This window comes from Syzygium oleosum, unplaced genomic scaffold (assembly GCF_021117445.2).
Source record: "Syzygium oleosum isolate NSW1041296 unplaced genomic scaffold, Sole_v2.1 Sole_v2.04, whole genome shotgun sequence".
In the NCBI taxonomy this organism is placed as follows: domain Eukaryota; kingdom Viridiplantae; phylum Streptophyta; class Magnoliopsida; order Myrtales; family Myrtaceae; genus Syzygium; species Syzygium oleosum.
This window is the reverse complement of record NW_026607488.1, coordinates 4,493,850-4,516,270: the sequence shown is the minus strand read 5'-3', so window position 1 is coordinate 4,516,270 and position 22,421 is coordinate 4,493,850. Positions and strand designations below refer to the sequence as shown.

Genomic DNA, 22,421 nt, shown 5'->3' with positions numbered 1-22,421 from the left:
GGAACAGTAAATGAACATAGACATCTTATTTTGAACTTAAAACTCGATTTCGGGAATCACAGAGCCATCCGATGGAGGGATTAGCCATACAGGCCGCGCAAATCTGCGCGCATTCACATTGCGCTCGCAGTCCTACGCCTTCTGTCGTCACGGCGCGTGAATGATTACTCGGGCACAGGCACGTGCCTATCGACATCGCGATACGTCGAACCGATTTCTGCTTCGTGACGTTTAGAGAGAGTCGCGAAACCCTAGATGGGTGATGCGCGTGCATGGTGTCGGTGATGTTCTTGGTCAACAATGCTTCGCTAATGCAAATGCCAAAGAGGACAATCATGGGTTTGGTGGCAATGGGGTTATGGAGGTCGCGCACGAAAGTCTCTTTCACGCTTTTCTCGAGCAGGGTGAAAAATTTTCCCCACGTGCACCACGTTGAATTTAAGGCACTCGATTCCTTTCCTTGTCTCCTCCGTGACATACGGCCCTACAATGTCTGTCCCAATTTTGAGCTTCACCCACCCCCCCCAGAAAAAAAGATTGAATTTTTAGCCTCCCTAATTAGTAAAATCACCTTCCACTCACTCCCAAATTAAGCCCGACAAAAAGGAGTTTGATGGAGCATAAATCCCACAATTTCCAAAGTGTTTCGAAGGGCTAATTCCAAAAGAATGCATCAATTTTACCGTGAGTAATAATTCTGGCTTCAACTTTTTTTTTTGGTCTAAATAGAAAGTACCAATTTTTACTCTAGTCTCAAATTTGGCTCCCGTGATATGAAATTTTCAAATTGTTCGGGTTATATTTGAGATTTAAGTGAAAGCTTGATAATTTTTTACGTGACAAAAAAAAAGGTTTGGGCCGTAATTGTTATTTAAGGTAAAGTCTGTGCTTATTTTTTGAATTAGGCAATGTTTCGAAGTGATTAAATACGAGAAATGCAATTAGTTTCCGCGGCAATAATAATTTCTTCGGCAGTGGTTGCAAAGTTAGGTTAAAGGAGATGAAAATCAATCTCTTGTCGAAGTAGGTGGCGGGTTCATTCCGAGATGTGCGTTGGACCTTTATGTCGTGATTAAATGAAATGGGGGTAGTTACCAGTAACCACATCCCCAAAACGTGGACCTTTTGCAGAGAAGCTGGGTGAAAAACTCTACAAGAAGGCTAATGATTGTGGTTAGTGTCCATCATGACTTGGCTTTTCTTGATAAATGTGTTACTATTGTAACAAACGAGACAATGTTCCCGAACCAACTTAAAAGATGCCGCGAAGTCCTAGCGTTACGATCGGAATCTGCTTGGTATTAACGACGATTCGGTAGGATTCTGTAAGTGTTTTCATAAATCCAAATGCCTACATTCGCCATCAAACAATTACGATTCCTAACTCGCGCATGCACCGTCGACTTTCGAATACCTGGTCGCTCTTGATTGGGCTCTCGCGCTAGAAAGCGAGGCCTATTTGGCCGGCCCCCAGTAGTAATCATCTTCGTCGTCATCAAATAATCTTCAATACCCAAAAACTTAATACTTTTAGCCATCTTTCACCGGCAAGTCTCAATCAACGAAAAGTTCTTCCAACTAAAGCTATGACCGCGAGTCTCATTCTTCGTTAATTGGTAAAAAGAGTGAAAGATTGATGTCGACTAACGGGGAGGGAAAAAAAAATCTCACTCTTCATTAAGACGGGGGGCATTGACTATCATTGATGGTCGAGACGAAACTCGGGATAGTGTGCAAACGAAAGAATAAAATAATAATAAAAAAAAAAAAAACCAAAGATCAAATCGGGCTTGGGATTGATGTCCTTGGTGTGCCAATTACATCAAATCTTGCCGAAAAGCCCTGTTTTCTACGGCTTAAAAGGACGTTTTCGTTAATTTAAATTGGGGGTGGATTAATGAGAAAGATTTGCGGGGGATTAATTAAATGGGACGAGGAGTGTCTGGTAAATGGCAATGACAGGTACCAACTTAAGCACACGAAAATGATGCGCTAGCCTTCAAATTGACCCCAAGCTTGGATCTAACCCGGATGGAGGATGTCTCAACTAAAGGATCCAGCTTCCTCTATGAGGCAGACTTGGCATCGTCAAAAAAAAACACACATTAATAATGATAATAGTAATATTCGTAATAATAATAATAATAAATTCTCCATAAATCTATGGATGCCCACGAAATTCAAACCTCAAGAGCTCTTCATCACTCAATTATGATATTAAAAAAAGACCAAAGATGAAAAGGGGAAGATTTAGGTCGGACCACGGTATTGTACAGTGATTAATTCGCAATACGACGACGCAATCTAGCCGCAAGCCATTTAAATACGGCGAATCGTACGATAATCAGACATCACGCCCCGTTTTATTGAACGGAAAGAGAGAAAACGAGGAAAAAGACCTCATCGCCCCCAGCTCCCGACAACTTGGTCAGGTCCCGACTCGCCGTGGAACAGGCCGCATGAGATCAGCGGGCGCTCTCAAGCGATCTCCTCACGATCTAATCGCGCCCCGTTTTTGGGCTGGGGGGTGATTAGGGGGGGCGCGGTAGGGCCAATCACGGGTCGTCCTGTGGGCTCATCGTACGCTTTTTCTTTTCTGTCTATGTGTATACGGATTTTTTTCTCCGTACGGTGGGCCCACAGGACGACCCGTGATTGGCTCTACCGTGCCCCCCCTAACCTAATCGCCCCCCCTAATCACCCCCCAGCCCAAAGACGGGTCAAAGGTCAACCCGATTAACCGTATAAACTAACTCCCCGAAAAGCGCCCCGTAATATCCCCGCCGAATCAAAAAAACGTACCGACACGCCGGGCGGATCCACGCCACGGTCCCCGTCCAGCTCAGCAGGGGCGTTTCCGTAAATACGGTCGGGACGAAGCTGTCGGCCCCCCCCCCCCCCCTCCCCCCTCCCCCCGGTCTAAACCGTGGTTAGGTTGTCCTAACCGCGGTCGCAGGTCAACATCCTCCTTCCGCAGGGGGGGCCCTTCTCTCTCTCCTCTGTCCTTTTCTCTCTCTCTCTCTCGCTCTCTCTCCTTCTCTCTCCTGAGATCGAGCGTCGGTGACTCGGGGCCGAGTTAACGCGGGCGAGTTCGTGGGTGGGGGGGAAGAGCTCTGGGGTGCGTAGGAAGGAAGCCCCTTTTTGAGAGAGAGAGGGAGGAGGGAGGAGAGGAGGAGGGAAAGGGACAGGTATATAATCCGTGGACGCCTCGCCCAATGCGTCCTCAATTTGAGTGAAATACACGTACGCCCGGCAGAAGGAGGAGGAGGAGGAGAAGAGAGCGAGGGAGAGAGGGTGGAGAGATGGCGGATTCGAGCGATTCGGTGTCGCTAGACATGGAGATGTACTCCCCGCGAGGAAAGGTAGCCCCGCTCTCGCCGCATTTCTGCGTGTGGGTTCGCGGGAAGTTTTGGTTTTGTGGGATAATGCGGGATGGGTTTTCCATTTGCTTTTTGGGACGAGGATGATGCATGGTGGTGGTGGTCGTCTCGGTTTCCTACGTTTGCTTCGCCTGTTTTGCTGCTCCTTTTTTTTTTTCTTTTGTCTGTGCGCTTTTCTGGTGGCATTTTTCTGTTCTCCCGCTGGTTTCTTTTTTTTTTTGGGCGCTGCGGATCATCTTTTTATGGAGTTCCACCCCGAGAGCGTTAGAGATCATTGTGCAAGTTTCCAGATTGCTCTCCGAGAGGGATAATCGATGATGCGCATTTTGCTCCTGGGAGCCATTTGGGTCCGGAATTAGTTTTGACTTGTGGGTCTGGACTCCTGATTCTGAAAACTGTGGATTTGGTGATTTGCTTGGATGAAAGCAAGGAATATAGCTGTTGCACGCGCATGGTGGCCTCTTTACCTTGAGTCTTTTGATTGAAGCATGCCCCTTCGAGGTGTCACGGCGGCTTGCGGCTTCCGGGTGTGGAAAATTGGATGACTTCCGAGCTATTCGATTGTCTTGTTTGCGTTGTTATGTGATTGTCGGTGGCTTTACCCTTTTCTAGGGGTGCAATTCCTCTAATGTGAGGAGCTGGTGTCACTTTATGCCATTCTGGTGTTAATAGAATAAATGATCGAGCTTTGGGGCTTAAAGTTTTGCTAATCCCATCATCCGGTGGATGATAGCCGTAGCTTGCCTAAATGTTGGTGCAGACTATATATATTTCCGTTTCTTCGAAAGGAGCATGCTTTACATGCGAAGTCCTCACGTTACAGATAATCCTCTACTTGGGTATGCTTAAAAGTTTTCCTCTGCACGAAGCACTTGCAAACAAAGCTTGCTAGCTTTAGGAATAGCTTATCAGTCTCCAGATAAGGGCTAGTGTCTCTTTATTTCATCTCTGGGATCTCATCACATCATGCTGAATTTCGTTGTCTCGTCTTTTGTAATTCTTTTATGCATTGCTGCGAGATGGTTATTTCATTGACATCATTTCTTGGATATTCATGTTCAGGAGCACCTAATAAAAACCAGTCAAGGTCTTGTGTCAGTTGCAGTATTTGGGGATCCAGACAAGCCAGCCCTCGTGACTTATCCTGATTTAGCACTAAATTGTAAGTGAAACAGAATTTTCTTTTTGCTGTCTGGTTAAATCCTCTCCCTTTTCTCTCAAATTGTTTTCGCATATTCAGCGAGGGCAGCTCTTTTTAGAAAGCTTAGATTGAGAAGAAAAAGAATTGTCAATACCTATTACTCCGCGAAATCTTCACAGTTGTCCCTGAAAATGAAATCAATTTTGCACGAAAACATAGCTTAAGAATCAAAGTCCCTGGAAAATAGGGGTACTTCATGATCTTATCCAGCCTTTTCTAAACGATACAATTTCCATTCTTTCAAATTTTGCCACAAAGTTACAGATGCCAGAAATTAGAAGAACTGTGATGGTGTACTTGCCATCTGCATTTCGGCCAAATTTTTGTGGCTTAGCATTCTGGCATACCGTAGTATTATCAAAGGGCTAAGTGGACATTGTTCTCTTCCTTGTTCTTTGCAGATATGTCTTGTTTCCAAGGACTTTTCTCCTGCCCAGAAGCATATTCTCTACTGCTCCACAACTTTTGTATATATCACATTAGCCCTCCCGGGCACGAGGTGTGTGACAAATCACTGGTACCGTCTGGATGGATTTATGCATGGCTTTCCCTGGTTTATGTTCCTTTGAATGCCATGATTCACACCGTTTCTTATTTCGGAAAGTTTTCAAGAGGCATTGCAGTTAGGAGCTGTCACTATGAGCCCCGACGATCCTGTTCCCTCTGTTGATGACTTGGCAGATCAGGTTGCTGAGGTTCTCAACTTCTTTGGGTAATTATAAATTACATCTATGTCGAGTTTCCAATGGCAGCTTGCTTTATGAAGGAAATGGCTATAGCTATTGCTCCATCTTAGTTGACTCGAAAGCTTCTCTTGCAGACTTGGAGCTGTGATGTGTATGGGGGTTATGGCTGGAGCGTACATCCTAACACTGTTTGCTGTAAGACGCATGCTTTTGTGTAGCATATGGAAATTTTCCCTTTTCAAGGTTTTCATATTCAACCTGAACGGTGTCCTCAAATTGACAGATGAAATACAAGCACCGGGTTATTGGTCTTATACTTGTTTCTCCTCTATGCACAGCACCGTCATGGACAGAATGGTTGTTAAATAAGGTATAATTATCCATCCGCTTGCTAATTTTGCTTGACGTTACATTTTTTTCGGTTCTCTGACTTGGAGCTTGTAACTTGTTTAGGTGATGTCAAATTTACTCTATTTCTATGGCATGTGTGGAGTGGTCAAAGAATTACTGCTTAAGAGATATTTTAGCAAGGTAATATTGGTCTTTATGTTCGTTCCACTGGTGCTTTGGATCCCTTTCTTATATGTGCCGATGGAATTTGCTGTTGGAGACAGGAGTTGCGCGGTTGTGCTCAAGTACCAGAGTCAGACATAGTTCAAGCCTGCAGAAGGGTATGTCCTCCTGCAGCCTTCTGCTTTTCTGTTCATGATAAACTCTCAACTGATTTGGAAGTGTGGATTTGTGTTATTGCAATAGTTGTGCTTGTAATATGAGTGCTCGTCTGATATCAGTTGGATCCATGTTTCATTTTGCAGTTGCTGGACGAGAGACAGAGTTCTAACGTTTGGCGTTTTCTTGAGGCAATTAATGGGTATAATCCTCATCAAGAGAAACATTCCTCTCCCAGAATATAGTGAACGCACAAGTTAAAAGGATAATGAAAAAATTTGGTCACTCCCTATGGAATAAGATGTCTACAGGGCACGGTTCTTATGGTGAAAGTCGTATCATCTTTGCGAATTCTGTCATGGAAAAAGGGTCCTATTTAGTTTGCAAGAATTCTTTAAATTTTTCTATTTGCACTTTCATTTTAGAATGAAACAGTCGTGTCAGTGCATTCGGCAACAGTTGGAGAATGGAAGTTAGGGAAGTTTTTGTCAAAATTAAAGCTACAAAATGATAGTAACTTTTTAGTGTTTGTGAATGCAGTGTTTTCATTTACAGTGAAAACATGGAGGATTAGAGTATGACCTATCTTATAGTTTGGCTGGAAAACAAGCATTTGCTCACAATATTTACCCTGAAAAAAAAATTCAATTTATTGTACCGCAGACACTGTCGAGAAATTTGATTACATTGACTAAAAGCACTAATCACTTCTATTTCAATGAAATTTGACAAGAACTCTTCCATATTCATTTTGATTGGGCCTGAAGTTGTAGTGTTGTCTTGCAGGAGGCCAGATTTAAGTGAAGGGTTAAGAAAATTGCAATGTCGCTCCCTTATCTTTATTGGTGAGCACTCTCCATTCCATTCGGAGGCTGTTCACATGACTTCAAAGATGGATAGAAGATATAGCGCGTTAGTAGAGGTATGTAATGGCTCTCTTTTCTCGGGACACGGCCTGGTGGATTCATTGAAAATGATCTGATTAAAACTTGATATGTTTCCAACTTTCTGGGATTTATAGGTTCAGGAATGTGGGACGATGGTAACTGAGGAGCAGCCTCATGCCATGTTAATACCAATCGAGTATTTTCTCATGGGATATGGCCTGTACAAGGCTTCAAAAGTAAGCGTCAGTCCGAGGAGCCCTTTGAGTCCTTCGTGCATTTCTCCGGACCTTCTATCCCTCGAAAGCATGGGCTTGAAATTGAAACCAATCAAAACACGGATCTCTCTGGAAGTATGAAAGGAGATGGGAGTCGAAGCTGCTGTCTTGCTTCTTTTTTTTTTTTTTTTGTGTAATTTACATACTTCAAGAGTACCTATTTTCCTTTGAATTGGACTGTAATGGTATAGGATCTAGAGTGTAGATAAAGAGAAAGAAGAGAAAGGAGAGTCAGGAGGCAAATTTTGCAAGAAAGAAGAAAGGAGATTCTTTCATTTGTAAGCATAACCGATAGTTGAGGGGGGTTCAGTATCTGTAAATCTCTGGAATAATCACTTACCTGGATCTTGGCAAGCAAATAAATTGCAATAACTGGTTCTTCACGACGAGTTTTTACGCGGGTTCATCTCATCCTCATACTTTTCTTGCTGAAGGTAATGTCATTGTTGATAGAACATGAGATTTTGAAGGATTTATTTTGTGGAAACCGTCTAAACTTTTCGCACAAGCGGCGGTAGAATCTATATGTCAGTACGCACACGGCTTGAATTTGCTCGATAAAGGTTGTCTGAACTTTGCTCGTGGAACTGATTTTTTACATCATTAGTGTACAACATAACATTAAAGTCCTGAGATGTTTGGGTCTTGAAAGTTCCATTTTCTCAGAAAGTAAGTGATTTTCGTGGTGTCATTTAGCATTGAGGCTAAATGGAGAAGGAACAAAAAGAAAAACGTCAGAATCAAGATGGCATCATCTGAGATTTACCGATATTTCGCTCATGCTCAAACGCCATGTCGTACCGTCGGTGACTTGTCGTGGTGAAGCATAAGCTTTGGCGGGCCCAATTACAAGCTCCCGTCTTGTAACTATGGACATTCTTTAGTGTATTGCTGTTCAGAAGTCATCACGAAAGACAAAACACGCCCTGTAGTGGAAACCTTGGTCGACATACGAGATGGGAACGTTGCAGCAACCATAGACATCGACCCTTCTAGTTTCCCCTCCCAGTCCTAGTCTAGTCCCTTTAACGGGACCATCACTCGATCTGCAGAAATTGATAACTGGAGTGCTATCTATGAATACTTCTCCTCCTCACACGTTAAGGTCGGTTATCAAGAAAACGAAGAGCCGATACATTTGATTTGATGCCACATATCGATCGAGTTCGAGTTTTCTTCTTTTCTTGGATCGGCTCTATCGATTTGTGGCATTCTAGGGGTCAAGAATTGTCATCCATCAAATCTGTTACACGAACAATTCTTCATGGTCCCGAGAAAGTTTCCTCATCTGCTTCCGGCATTTATCTCGACATGCCTAAATTTGATTTGAGACCATGTATGCATGACTAACATCATAAACACAACAAAGATGGCCGGCTCATTTGCACTTCTTTTTAGATGAGGACCATCACCATACTGTCTATTTCATACGTCGTATCATCCAAATTTAACAAGGAGAAAGAAGAGGTCTCTTTCTCTTTTGATCAAATTCATAGGATTCTCTAATCATCCCACCATTCCAAAAAGGCATCAATTCATAGTGTTCTTACGTTGTCCCATCACTTGAAAAGTCCATGCACTTGGGGACTCAAAAAAGTTACCAATAGAGTAAGGTGATTCACTTCCCTCTCATGTGATCGGAGGAGATGTCGCAAAGCCACGGAATCGGGTGCGTTTTGGTTGGAAACTCCCGACTTCGCCATTGCCTTCTCAGTCCGATGCCGGATGTACACATCTTTCAAGTTGACAAAGTCTTGATTGTGATATCTTCCAGCAGGCGAACATGTTATGCGGATCACCGGCTTATACCTTTCATACATTGCTGCTCTGATACATGACTAAATCCAAAAGGCGTTTTTTATGATCAATTACCACTTAAGCAAATGCAATTGCTCCTTCAGATCGGCGTAGCTGCCGAACCAGAGCCTTTTCAATTAGATTGTGTCGAGAAGCTTCCCTCTAATTATCCTGCAATAAGTGAACACAATGGATAAGTAAACACAGTATAATTTGCCCGGGGTAACTCCTAAGGCACGGAAGATGCACGACCGAAAAATTGTTGACGATATGTTTTCGATGCAAGATGGTCTGTAAGTACTCGATTCACGCTCTTACCTTGCGTCTCAATATTAATTCATGTGGAGCTTTTGGATGCTGATGCTCCTCTGGATATGGTTAGCACCACTGCTTCCATCCTCATTGTGATGAGCCTTCCTTCGATTCATCTCGGAATACATTTCCTCAATCATTGGTTTCCAAAGACGGACACGTGCGTTGATAAACCAATTGGATACCTGTTCATAACCCGAATAAAGCATCGCATTCAGGGAAAGAGGGAGACCAAAGCACACACTACTTCAAATCGGCTGGAACTAAGAGCCAGCAGATTCCCAGTATAACTTCAATTAAGAGGGTGAAAGAGAAAGACTACTTGGCTTCTTGTCAGTCCGCTTTTGAGTGCAAGTAAATGCTTCTCCGCATCCTTTGGATACCTAAATTTTGTCGAGTGCTTAGCATAATCTCCATGAACAAACAAAATTTCCTAGTTACCGAACATTTTTGTGAATTCCAGTCCAAAAAATTAAAAAAGTACTCTGAAGAGAAAGGACTCACGGGTGAAGAAAGTTTTGAAACATCCAGGCCCGTAGCACCGAGACAGACTTTTCCGGTAGGCCCCTCTGGGGTCTCCATAACTGTTGGTCTTTCCTTTTGAGCTGCTGGAGTGCCCACTGCCTTTGTATGAATGAGGCCTCAAAAGATCTTTCCCGATCTCCCGTGCTCGAGTGGCCGAAATCTTCCCCCATTGCGAGAATATAGTTGCTGATCCTCTCTCTGAGGTTCTTGTACAGAATCGAGATGGTGTGAAGTGCAAAGCGGGTGTGTATCTTCGGGTCCAGTTCAGTCGCTGCGTGAAATGCAGATATCACCGTGTGGATCTCGTCCAAGCATTGGTTGTACCGGTCGTCAACCTGAGGCAACGTCACTATCAAAGTCCACACTTCAACTAAGTAACATACTAGTTGATGTCCAGAGATGCTGCACTGAATCACTCATGGTGTATTATACTAACAGCTTAAAGAGATGGAATTTCAAATTCTTGTCGTCGTGGCATAAATTTACAGAAATGGAGATCTGTGATCGGACGGTTGCATTACAATAAACGGTGACATCTACTTACAAAAGGGTAAATCAGCCTGACATATATTGTACCTGAATCAACCTTCAAATTATTGAGCTAGAATGCATTTTCAAGAGCATCATTTTCATCTTTTATTTTAAGGCTTTACGTGATGTCCTACCAAGTACTCTAATGTGTATGATATATCCCGCTAGTGTCTACCCCGAAAACCTAATCATAGACCGAGTTAGATCAACATACCACTTGCAGCAGAGTCAACAACTGGGCTTTCCTAGCTTCAACTTCTTGTCGCTGGCCAAAAACTTCAAGTTCTTGTCCTTCATCAACATGACAGTTTGATGAGAACGGCGACTTGCTAGTCCCACTCCCGATCCCGCTACTTACATAACTGACCTTGTTTAGATTTTCCAGCGAATAGCTTGCTATCTGAGCAAGAATTTCCTGAATGCCAGTCAAGTACTTCGATCCGGCTATGAGCTGTGACAACTGAGGTGGCCCGTAAGAAGCAGAACATAGAGAAAGCTCCTTACTGTTGCAGGAATTTTGGTCTGATTTGTATGCTCTTCTTTCATTTGAAAACTGGTGACTCGCACCAGCATTGCTCATCTCTGAGCACCGATCGGAGATATTCGGAAAATTAATGATCGAAGACTTCGATGAGGCAAGGCTCAACGAGAGCTCATTACTGGAATTAGAGGGAAAATAAGCATGGCCCATATGTATATTTAGGTTCCCGGATGATATCCATCCGACGGTATTTGTGTTTCGGGCACCAGAATAAGGTGGACATACAGTTCTTGATTGAAACCTGTTAGCATTCCACTTACATGGGCTGGCTGGTTCATCATAGCTGCAAGTTCCAAATGACGTATGTGAAGCATTAGAGTCATCATTTGGTATATTCCCAACTTCTAACAGATCGATTGATGGCAATGAAATTGGCAAGCCATTTATATTTTCTTGGAGATCCCTTCTTGGGGCCAAAATTGCAGGAAAAGAAGCAGCAGAAATAGGTATTGCTCCATTGAAGTCAGAAGCATTCCGAATGACATCGATCCCAAGAAACGGAACTGATGCATCAGAAATAAACTGTGAACTGGTTATTCCAGCTTGTAGATCACTAATCGATTCTCCATGAATGTTCGAATGTATTGGAAACCCGACCGTGTGGTCTGAGTTATTCTTGTTGAGTGAATCCGACTGTGGGAAGGAGCTTGCGGATGCGTGTGCCGAAACACCATCCAGCAAGAAAGAGGCTCGGTTCGATATATCTACTGAAACATCAAACAAATTATGCTCCATTGCAATCTCAACACGTCACAACTCCGACAAGGTGAGTCGGAAATCTTCAATCCCAGGATCTCACGTAACTTGGCTCATGAAGATGAGGTAGGTCCCAACCTGTTCGGACCCTTTTCTTCATGCAAAAACTTGGCTCATGAAGATATTCAACTTATCTCAAAGTTCATTTCCCTGAAAAACATCAGTGTCACTTTGATTACATAATAATGTGGAGGATGCAACATGACATCATAACCATTTAACCCATCAGATGGGATTGTGCAGATCACGTATTGTGGTTGTAGAGAGATCATCGCACACTCAAATATCCCATTTGATGCTCTTCCAATTCAAAGTTAGAAAGTTGAGCCGAGTATTTCCATCGATCAAATCGCCTCAAAAAACCAAGAAAAGGAGTGAGAAAGTGTCTTTCATGCAAAACAAGTGAGAAACAGCAAAACATTACTCATCTTTTAGCTCTCTTCTAGTTTTTCCTCTCTTAAAATAACGGTAAATTGAAAAAAATGCAGGAAGCAGAAACCAGAATTTAGAGCAGTCACAAGTGCCCAGAAGTGAAGAACACACTGTCAAGTCAAACTGACATTAAATTCAAAGCAAGCAGGTATAGAGCTTCACCATGACAAACCTCCAATTAGCTTGCAGAGTAGCTATCTCCATGACCCAAGAGCAGAAGAATGAAGTTGAGGATGCATGTCCCCCTGAGGCCTGATCACAAGCAGAACACCAACATGTGTAAAGATCTTATTAAGTTTCACAGATAATTCCCCATTCTTAGCTTGTACCAGTATTTCCCACCAAAAAGTTGTTTGTATTTTACTGATCGACATTATATGGGTGCTAACTTCATGGAATCTAAAACAAGTCCCAGCAATGCAAATTTTTCACTACTTCATATGAAATTATTGGCCTCCCCTTCCTTTCTCCCTAGGAAAAAAAAGCACAATCTGAGACCACAGGCGGTGAAACTTTTTTTTTCCCTTTATTAACAGAAAAGTGGTCAAAGAGAGAACATAAATTGTACCTGAGCAGAGAAGTTCACACCCCCCACCGCTTCTCAAACACCACAAGATGAAAAAGAAACATACAAAAAGTGCGGTTGTTTTTCCTTTTAAAAATGCAATCTTTGCATGGAGGGAGAAGTAGGATTTCCTGAAAAACCCAAACCCCAAGAAACAAAGGATCGAGAGCCTCTATGCCATTAAGGATGAATCTTTTTCCCCCCTGCCCACAAAAATACAAGCCAAAAGCACAATGGGTGTCTTTGAATTATACAAACACTCAATCTCAGATAGCCCCTTAAAAAGGAAGAAAAAGAGTGTCAAAAAGTCCAAAAGCAGGCTGCTGCACCGGGGTTGAATGAAATGGACCCATTTACTAAACACACTCTCACAGAGACTGGACACAGAGAGAGAGATTACTGTGTGGTTGCAGTAAGCACTCATATGCGTTGCAGGCTTTGGAGGGCCCATTTGCTATCACAGCCTTGCTCTGATCAACTTTGTCGTCCTCACAACCCTTCATTGTCTGCTGCATCATGTCTCTCTCTCTCTCTTCCTGCAATCATCGCAATCAAAATATCTGGATTCTCTCTGTTCCAACTCCTGTTCATGCCAGGTCCTCTCAGCATCACCCACCATCCCCTCTCTATCTCTCTGTTTTAACCCTCCCCAGAGAAAAAAGAGAAAGTCCTTTGCTTTTTTAGCTATTTTTGACAACAAACCCAATGCTGATGAGAAAGGTGAGGGAATGGGGTAACGAAAGTCTCATGCATTCTCCTCTGAACCGAACAGCCAAACCCATCAAAGGCAAAAAAAACAAAACAAAACAAAAAACAGAAAAAGAAAAACACCCACAAAAGAAAAAGAGAAAAAGAAGAAGAAGAAAGCTCTGTAGTTTCAGCAGCTGTACTTTTTGGAGTGATATGCAGTGAGGGAGATGGATCAGAAAGATGATGATGCAAGCAAAAGGATGCAAAGGATGGTGAGAGAGAAAATCTCTGGTGAGAAGATCTTTGACGAACTTATGGGGATCAATTAACGTGCGCTATCTAACTTTTGCATGGGACAATTTTCATCAGTGGGAAAACTCTGAGTGGTGCATTCATTGTTGTTCAAGTGTATCAGAAATTATGAGGACTTAACTCGGGAGGGAGGGGAGTGAGATTTTCCTCATGATGATGAAATAGTTATTTCAGGTTGCAGAAGATTTTCGATCCTGTCCATGTCCTGTGTTCCTTTATAATAAATAAAAATGGTGGTGAAAAAAAATAATCCAAAAACAATCTTTTTCTTCTAAACAGTAAAAATAATTTTCGTTCGTTCGTTTTTACGAGCGAGGCGAACAATCATTTCATTTATTTTTCGAGAAACATATGTATCATTAGAGGAAATAGATGGGCTTCTCTCATGTAATTAAAACGAAATGGATGAACGTTTCTCATATAATTAATTTTATCGAAAATCAAAATCTTTTCTCTTTAAAATTATTGCTCCATAGTATAAGGGAAAACTTACCAATTTGAATAAAATTAGCTATGGTTTTCTACTTATTAGTAGTAATGACTATGATATAAGTGAATAAATACATCACTTGTCAATTTCTTCTAGGTTGTTTAGAATGAACAACAAATTTTTCTACGGATTAAGTAAGAAAAATGTTCATAATTGTATTGATTTTTGTCTACGACCGTGTTGAAACTAAAATTAAGCATGTCAATTTTGTGAAAAGAGTTATGAAACTTAACTTTAATTTCAAAGATCTTATTCAGAATTTTTTTGGCCACATTTGGACTGGGTTGACCCGATTTGACCCATTTACCCACTTATATCGATCATGTTCTGATACCTGTTTCGTATATAAGTCATGCTCGGATTTGAATTTTCTGACACAATTATTAAATGGATCATGTTCAGATAGATTTAATTAATGATATAACTTTAAGTTGGCACTGGCTCATGAACAAGAACACGTGAAGTGAAGGTTTGGTCAAATTTCGCATTAACTTGACATGCATGCCTCTGTCATTAGCGACGTGTTGGAATATACCAAAAAAACTAAATCTCCACATCAAAAGTACAAATAACTATTTCCCTTAGCACTCGAGAAATAATAAATCAAAGAAAAATAAATCTGTACAACATGGTCTAAAAAAATTGAAAATAATCCAAACAAATTTATAATTGTAAACTTAACAATCTCATACACAATGAATATACTTAACTAATGAATATAAAACTCGCACATTTTGCGATTTAAAACTTTAATTAAATCATGTAACTGATAAATTAAAACACAGTAATTAGATAAAAACTTTTCCGAATTATCACCTTTTCTTATAGCTGCAAATCAAAACTCAAAACGTTAAATCGGCAATCTTTATTGCGTGAAGACCGTTATAATTTAGGACTTTAAATATTAGTAAATACAAAATATGGTCGAAGTTATTACAATAATAAATTCAGCACCTTGGAGTCCTATTGTTATGTGAATTTCCCTCGTGTGCGCTTTTTTCCTTTTGACCCGACCCGTTGGATCTCATCGGGCGCCCGGTCCATATCAATCAACACGTGTGCTCTCGGCCCAATTTCTGACCCGATAACAGGCCCAAGTCTCGGTCAACCAAAATGCCCATAGAAGGCCTGTGTCTTTGTGAACATTTTCATCATTGATGAAGGGTGAACATTAGAGAGCAACGACCAAGTTTCTTCTCTTTTGTTCTCTTTTTTCCTAGGAAACCTATCCCGCGACACATTATATAGGTTCGTGAGCCGGCGAAATCTTCCGAGACGTGCGGGTCGCCCCATCCCGGTGCATGAGGAGATCGAGAGATGAGCGAGCGTGAAGAATTAAAGCCTGCGTCGTTTAATTGTCAGGAAGACCGATCTGTCGCCGTTACATTGCTACTCTGTGATAGACACTGGTTTTTCCACTAGCAGTCAAACAACATCCGGCATTACTTTTAGGGTGCTTTTGTTTCGCTGATTTTTTTTTTGAAAAAGTGATTTTTTTCGTGCCAGAAGGAGAAGTCATTTCTTTCATGTCTAACATCGTTGATTTTAGCTAATGAAAATATTTTTCGTAGATTGATTAATTTTCTATTGTCCAAATGCCCAAAAATCTAAAAATAATTTCCTTTCAAGAAACGGACCCTCAGGTTCATTAAAGTCAGATGTCGGCTTTTGATAAGCGACATATGTGTAGACCATAGAGAAGTCGAAGGTTTTGTGATCTATCAGCATTCATGTATAAGATATACAGCTGCCAAAACATGCATTCAATGGGTGGAAGCCGCCGTAGAAAAAGTCGTGATTGGGCTCGCCGCAGAGAAGAAGAAGATGACAGTAAATGGAGGAGGACAGAGGCGTACAGCAGAAAGTCCTCTTGAAAGTGATAAGTGAGTGGATAAGATAAGTTGACGTGCTGAAAAGGTCGATTATGATGAGGCTTCGAGGTCACATGTTCCCCTTTAAGCACGGTCACAAGTTTCCCTATGGAGAGAGCCTCATCCCCTCGATGTTGAATTTGTGTATCTCGTGCTTGAGATCGAAAGCCTCACGAGCAACCAATTGCCCACCTACTATCCATCTCTCTCTATCTCCCTCACTCGTTTGCTGGAACCATTTCGATGAAGGAAAAATGACATATATAGTTCATGAATTTTTGCTCAATGTGCTATGTGATCTCTGAATTTTTAATCTAATGTGTAATGTGGTCCCTAAACTTTTAATTTGTTAAATGCCATCTCTAAATTTTTTGAACTATATAAGATTTTTATATAGTTCAGGGACTACATTGAATATGTACAAAAAATTCAAGGTCCATATTGAATATCAGGTTGAAGTTTAGGGATTACATTAAACAAATTAAAAGTTTAGGAATCATGTTGCACATTGGGCCAAAGTTTAAGGACTGTTTGTGTCATTATCCCTTTAATGAATACAAAAGCATTTCAAGATTGGACTTGAGTAGGTCCTTAGAAGGCTCCATCTCGATTCTTGCTCGAATCTTGGGATCATCAGGAGCCTTCTCCATGGGAAAGACATAAGATACATGGAGATTTTAAGGGGTAGGGCGCGGGCATCGACACGTTAAAATAAGGAACGTATCTATGAACCCCGCCGTCATTACATGCAAATGGATAGACCGTGGAGAGCTATGTCGGAGCTTCGGCTCCTTTCATTTGGTGAGGTACTTGAAGACAACCCTCTCAGAAATTGGAAAGAAGAGTATGTATCACTCAAGCTTCTGACTCATAGAGGCCGTCGAGTCGTGTCAGGCCCTCACCAACATTACTAGGTCGGGTCCTTGTGTATCCAAAATATCGCGAGTATATTCACTCACGGGGCTATATTTCCCTCAAACCAGCTCGCAGTTTGTGTTTCACAAATGCGGGCATCATCCAAATCTAGAATTTAATGAAAAAAACACGCATGCGGGTAACACCCATACGTCCAATGCAAAAAAGTCAAAAGTTTGGTCAGAGTAATATCCAAGGAACGGAGGAAAATATATAATCCTATGGCTCGAATTGAGTACTATGGAGAGAGAGTATTCTTACCTTGACCCAAAGTGAAAGAATCCGATGCAATCAAGATCGTAGGTTTCACGTAATCAGAACCCAAAGAGAGCACGAAACAGAGCTAAGGCTTTTGACTCTCATTTCACACTCTTTTCAAACTTGAGTGCACGGAAACTGAGGTGGGAAACTGAGACTAACAAGGCACAAAGTGGCAGAGCAGCCAATGCACAAGTCAATGTACATCAGAGAATCCTAATGGCCCATAGCCATGGAAATGACTAAAACCACAGGATGGCAAAAGGAGTCGATGCTAGAAAGAGAGAGAGACTTCAATTTCAAGCTCTTACTCAAGATCTTTAACTTTTGAAAATAAGTGCAAAATAAGTCAGCTTTGCAGAAATGTTCTATCTTTCAACATCTCATAGAAATCCAAGAAAAGAAAAGCATCGATCGCTACTAGCATACTTAACTTAGGTCTCTCCTTCTCAAGCAAACATTTATACTTCGCATGGAAGCAAGTAAACCTCAATACACCATGTACCCAAACTAATCACGGCCGTCCGATCACAAAAGAGAAAAAGAAAAACCCTATTAGCGATCGACCCCTCATCTTGGGGCGGAATCGGGTCTAGACAAGAATTTCACCTAATAAATTCGCCGTCTCGTCGGCGCGAGCCACATGTAGTCGACGGCAATATCAACCGTGCCCTCCATGCATAGAAGCCATGGATACAACCGCGAGCTTCTGGAGATTCAGCTTTATCACGGTGTCGACGAACATCTTAGTATCTTCGCCCGTGTTGCCCTCAGGAATGTCCACGACGTACGACTCCAACACCACCGTGTTCACCTTCCCTTCCCTCTCGAACTCGTTCACCGACGTCACCGACCGGTAGTTGTTCAGCCGGTGCTCGCCCCCGACGACCCGGAAGCTCAGGACGTGCCGCTCGTCGTCCAGGATCTCGAGCCGCTCGGTGCTCGTCGATGCCGGGAGGCCCGACACGACCGTGACTTCCCTCACGCACCCGACGCGCACGGAGCCGTCGCTGTCGCCGCCGCCGCTGCCGCTCCGCATGTGGCAGCTCTTGATGAAGTGCTTGTACCGCTGCGGGTTGTCGAAGCCGCGGACCAAGGGCCAGACGTGCCGGGCGGGGGCCTCGATCTTCTGGGTGATGAGGGACGTGCACGTGTTCGGCGAGGGCTCAAACCTGTGGTAGGTCCGGATGACGGAGTCGAGCTCCGCGAGCTCCTCCGGGGTTAGCCCTTGAGGGGGGTTCGGATTCCGGCTCCGGCTCCGGTTCGGCTCCATACTCGAATCTTTATCACTTCTCTCTCTCTCCGTCCACTCGCCGACTTCTTTCCGACGCCTCGCCTGTGCTTTTCAGTGATGCTCGGTGCGAGATCGGAGCAAAGAAGACTTAGCATGCAAGAATAGAGGAGGAAGAAGACGACGAAGAGGGAGGACACAAAACCTTTATGGCGGAGATGGTTAGGGCTTCTGTTTTCCGGACAGGTACACCCGTGGACTGCATTTATTTACAAAACTCGTCTGCTGGCTTGTCTCCTCTTTTCCTCTCTTTTTAACTTAGGAAAGTGTGATTAAATTAGTTTATCAAACGATGGAATATTAATGGGTTGGGGTTGGACCGCAGGCATAGCTATAACAGGAAAATTTGCCTGCCCATGCAGCTTATTTTGGTTATTATATAGTTTGCTTCGGGAACACGACGATGGGGAATCGTTCAATTATAGCTGCGTTGGCCCATATTATTGTAGTCAGCCTAGGGCCCCGAGGTGATGCTCTATTGCTTTGTCATTTCTTGTTGGTATATTAAATTAAAGATCTAAGTTATTTTATTGATTAAAGCGAGTGAGATGATGACAGTCCCGTCCATTGACCGAATAATGACCAATCATCAACCTTATATGTAAGTTGTATTTTACGACGGTCCACCATAGATAACCTCACTGAGATTGGATAATATATTTGTATGAATGCATAGAGAGAGATAGATCTATAAAATAAACTGAGCCATGTTATCGAACAAGCTGTTGGCAATGACCATGATGATCAATCATGCTTTTAGATTTTTACAGCGAAAACTATGAAACCCTAGATTGTGGTATAGTAAGAAAGAATGAAAGATAATACATGCACGGAAGATAAAATTGATTTTTACGGCGAAAAGAATGAAACTCTAGATTGTGGTACTTAACTTCTATAACGTCATTGCCATACCATTTTAGTAGTATTTACCATTCTTGTACTGAAAATATTTCAACAGCCCTCCTTTTTGTCTATGATGATTCACTATATCTGAGCTGATACCTTTACAAAATTTAAGGATGCATGCTTAACGAAGTGATTTGATTCTTGATTATTCGCATGTTCGACAAAGATGCGTGTACATCCACATTGTATGATATTTCTAATTAAGTATTATACGTCGACGACAAACCTACATATACAATTTATGAATCTAGATAGGATTAATGAAGTTTGGGGATGAAAAAGAGAGTTGCGTTTGTGGGTGTTTCTTAATGTAAGGAGAGATGAGATACAGTACAAAGAGGAAGGAGACATAAAGGAAGGCTGAGATCAAAAGAGTTGTCGCCGTCGTTGAAAAGTTGGAAGGAGATAAATTAGCTGTGAGATTCGAGGATCATGTGAGGGACCTAACCAACTCTCGTGTGCGCTAGATCTCATCAATCCAACACCCTCCACTACTTTTCACTCTCGTGCACGCCGCCCCCTCCCCCACGCTGTGCTCGCACGTGCGCTCGGGGGCGGTGCCAACGAATAGATCATGCAAGTTTCGCTTGAGACATACTACGATTCAGTGCGGCTGAAACCAATCGGGTCTCGTCTTGGCTTTTCGTCATTTGCATTGTCTCGAATTTTCCCGTCTCATCTAAACTTTTATGGAAGTTCTGTAACGCTCACATCGATTAATAGTGGTGCTGTTGCTGGCCTTTGTTTAACAACTTTAAATCTTTAAATGAGGTCTTGATCATATGGCTCAAGGCAAAGTTTCCCCACGTAAATTTTTATGCACCTTATTTCTCGTTCTTTAATTTCACGTGCCACTCTTCGTTCTTGCACAAGAGAGGAGTTATGGCACTAAAAAAATCCTATCTTACTTGTTTTTGAGGCATAATTTCTTGCCTTTTTATACTTGTATCTAATACCATTTATCTAAAAGCATTCTTTTTATAACTCCGCGAATGAACATATAGGCTCGCTATCGGAAGGCCCATAAAGCAACCGCAAGTTCCATGAGCTAGTCAAGCTAAGGCCTTTTAACATATGCAGGTGATCCCGATTCAAAGCAGCTTTCACATAATTGGTGAGATTGAACGGGTTATGACCTCCATTTCTTGAACTAGAAATTTTTAGATGCTCGAGCCAACTACCAACTTGAGGAGTATACCAAAATCAAGAGAATAGAAATAGAGGAAAGAATTGAGATGGCTATGTCGGAAATGGACAGTCATTCCTTCACAAAAGTAAAATCTTCTCACACGATACTTATATCATGTGACATTTCAATACTGTATAATAGTATCGACAAGGAAACAAATATTTGCATCAAGATAGTAACAAATGATGCCTCTGTTCAAAAGCTTTTTACTAGCATTAATGTGTCACATCCAATGTATCACAATAAAAAGCAAACTTGGAAACCGATTTGACTTTTAGATTTTCAGAAGAAAAGAATTCATGAACACCTGTATAAATGATGAATAATAATAATCCAACGCTATCAAACAAGAGGCGACATCATATAAAATAAAAAAGTAACCGAGATAACTATAATTTGATTCTTTAAATTTCTCATATTTTCCGAACTTGAATTTGAGTCCTTATGTAATGAGAGTTCATTTCTCTTAATGACTCTGTGGATCTTACTCATGCAATTTTTTTGTTATTGGAGCATAATGCCTTTGTGGATCTCCCCCAACGTTAGGCACACTGGAAGCCCATCTTTCGTCCAAAAGAGCTAGTGTTTTCATGAGCTGGCCCAACCGATCGAGGCCACTAGGGTTTTTCCGTTTCCAAATTCGTTTAGATCATTACATTAATGACATGATTAACTCACAATAATCACCATGATTAATTTTCTTGCTGAAGAAGCGTTTAAACAATGGACTAAATCCAGCCCGTTGAATTCGAGAACCCTCACTTGATAACTCTAACGACAAGTAATATCTACAACGAAAGGATCGTTGCACCATGGAATTACCAACAGAAAGTCCGGTCGAGCGATGCGAAATGAGCTTAGCATTCTATTTCGAGCATGTCAATTTCATAAAGGCCATCTTTAGAATCTTGGAATGTGTAATTTCAAATACAGGTTTAACCTCGTCGATGCTACCACTTATTATGCAATAATCTAGACGAGCGAAAGATCAATTGCAAGTCATACTATTGCTAACTCATGTTGTAAATTAAGAAACTTGTACGTTATGAGGGTCATGTCACATCTCGTTATAATACACGTGTAAGTTGTGTTAAAAAGTCTCATGTTGAAAAATTGATGTGGTGTGGAACGATTAATATATCCAAGTTGATCAATAACTCATACATTTAAATTTTTGAGTGAAGGTGGGTCAAACTGGATATGTTGCCGGGCTCAAACTTGAGCTTCCTTTTAGCGATAATCTCGGGTGAAGGTATCGGGCTTCTGTTGCGCGCTCCCAACAAATGGTATTAGAGCCGATGGTTGATTGGTGTCGATATTTGGTGAATATCTCGAGGAAAGAATTGGGCGACCAACGCAGTTTCTTTGTGTTGGGCGTTGTGGTGTAGCAATGCGGGCCTGACAGCATACTTCATTGTTTATTGGTTTGAAGAAGAAAACTAGGGATGAAGTTGAGTGTTGATGAAAATTGAAGTCGAGATATCTTGATAAAAAAGAAACCTAGATTAAGGGGGAGTAGCCTAACACTGAATTCACACGTGAGAGGAGATTGTTAGGATTTGCGTGTGAGTTGTGTTCGAAAGTCCCACGTTGAAAAATTGATGTGATATGGAGCAATTAATATATCTAAATTGGTTCATAACTCATGGGTTTAAGCTTTTAAATAAATATCGGTCCAACTTGATATATTGACGGGTTCGAACTTGCGCTCCCTCTTGACGATCTTTCCTGAGTGAAGGTATCGGACTTCTTTTGCGCGCTCCCAACACATCTTATATATCTCCAAAGAAATCAGTTCAATTAGGTATGAGACTTCCGCTGCGCGCTCCTAACATATCTTACGTATCTCCTAAGAAATCACTTCAACTATAGAAGTCATACATTCAAGCTTATAAATTAAAATAAATTTGCTATGTGACACAGAAATATTTTCAACAACCAG

At 41.8% G+C, this 22,421-nt stretch overlaps 3 protein-coding genes across 11 annotated transcripts; 1 reads left to right on the top strand and 2 right to left on the bottom strand.

The window, feature by feature from the left end:
* The first annotated feature begins 3,204 nt into the window (after window positions 1-3,204).
* Window positions 3,205-7,484, top strand: LOC115674414 (protein NDL1). 2 transcript variants are annotated; one of them, XM_030596806.2, is made up of 11 exons: window positions 3,205-3,362; window positions 4,443-4,542; window positions 4,983-5,080; window positions 5,205-5,293; window positions 5,402-5,462; window positions 5,551-5,637; window positions 5,721-5,798; window positions 5,882-5,938; window positions 6,083-6,138; window positions 6,723-6,858; window positions 6,958-7,484. In XM_030596806.2, exons 1-11 carry the CDS (start codon window positions 3,303-3,305, stop codon window positions 7,177-7,179), a joined length of 1,044 nt encoding a protein of 347 aa, XP_030452666.1. In that variant the 5' UTR covers window positions 3,205-3,302; the 3' UTR covers window positions 7,180-7,484. The 2 variants fall into 2 exon arrangements, with proteins under 2 accessions (XP_030452666.1, XP_056166601.1); XM_056310626.1 differs by lacking the exon at window positions 3,205-3,362 and adding an exon at window positions 3,899-4,219.
* A 1,060-nt stretch (window positions 7,485-8,544) lies between these two features.
* Window positions 8,545-13,716, bottom strand: LOC115674411 (homeobox protein ATH1). 8 transcript variants are annotated; one of them, XM_056310623.1, is made up of 7 exons: window positions 12,958-13,716; window positions 12,155-12,244; window positions 10,478-11,913; window positions 9,712-10,067; window positions 9,530-9,590; window positions 9,214-9,392; window positions 8,545-9,066 (listed from the first exon to the last, which is right to left on the bottom strand). In XM_056310623.1, exons 3-6 carry the CDS (start codon window positions 11,537-11,539, stop codon window positions 9,228-9,230), a joined length of 1,644 nt encoding a protein of 547 aa, XP_056166598.1. In that variant the 5' UTR covers window positions 11,540-11,913; window positions 12,155-12,244; window positions 12,958-13,716; the 3' UTR covers window positions 8,545-9,066; window positions 9,214-9,227. The 8 variants fall into 8 exon arrangements, with proteins under 8 accessions (XP_056166598.1, XP_056166596.1, XP_030452662.1 ...); XM_056310621.1 differs by having other exon boundaries at window positions 10,478-11,710; XM_030596802.2 differs by having other exon boundaries at window positions 10,478-11,710; window positions 12,165-12,244.
* A 3,731-nt stretch (window positions 13,717-17,447) lies between these two features.
* On the bottom strand, window positions 17,448-18,808 carry LOC130138010 (abscisic acid receptor PYL2). Its single transcript, XM_056310853.1, has one exon. The coding sequence runs from the start codon at window positions 18,364-18,366 to the stop codon at window positions 17,755-17,757; it is 612 nt and encodes a 203-aa protein (XP_056166828.1). The 5' UTR covers window positions 18,367-18,808; the 3' UTR covers window positions 17,448-17,754.
* Between the last annotated feature and the right edge of the window lie 3,613 nt (window positions 18,809-22,421).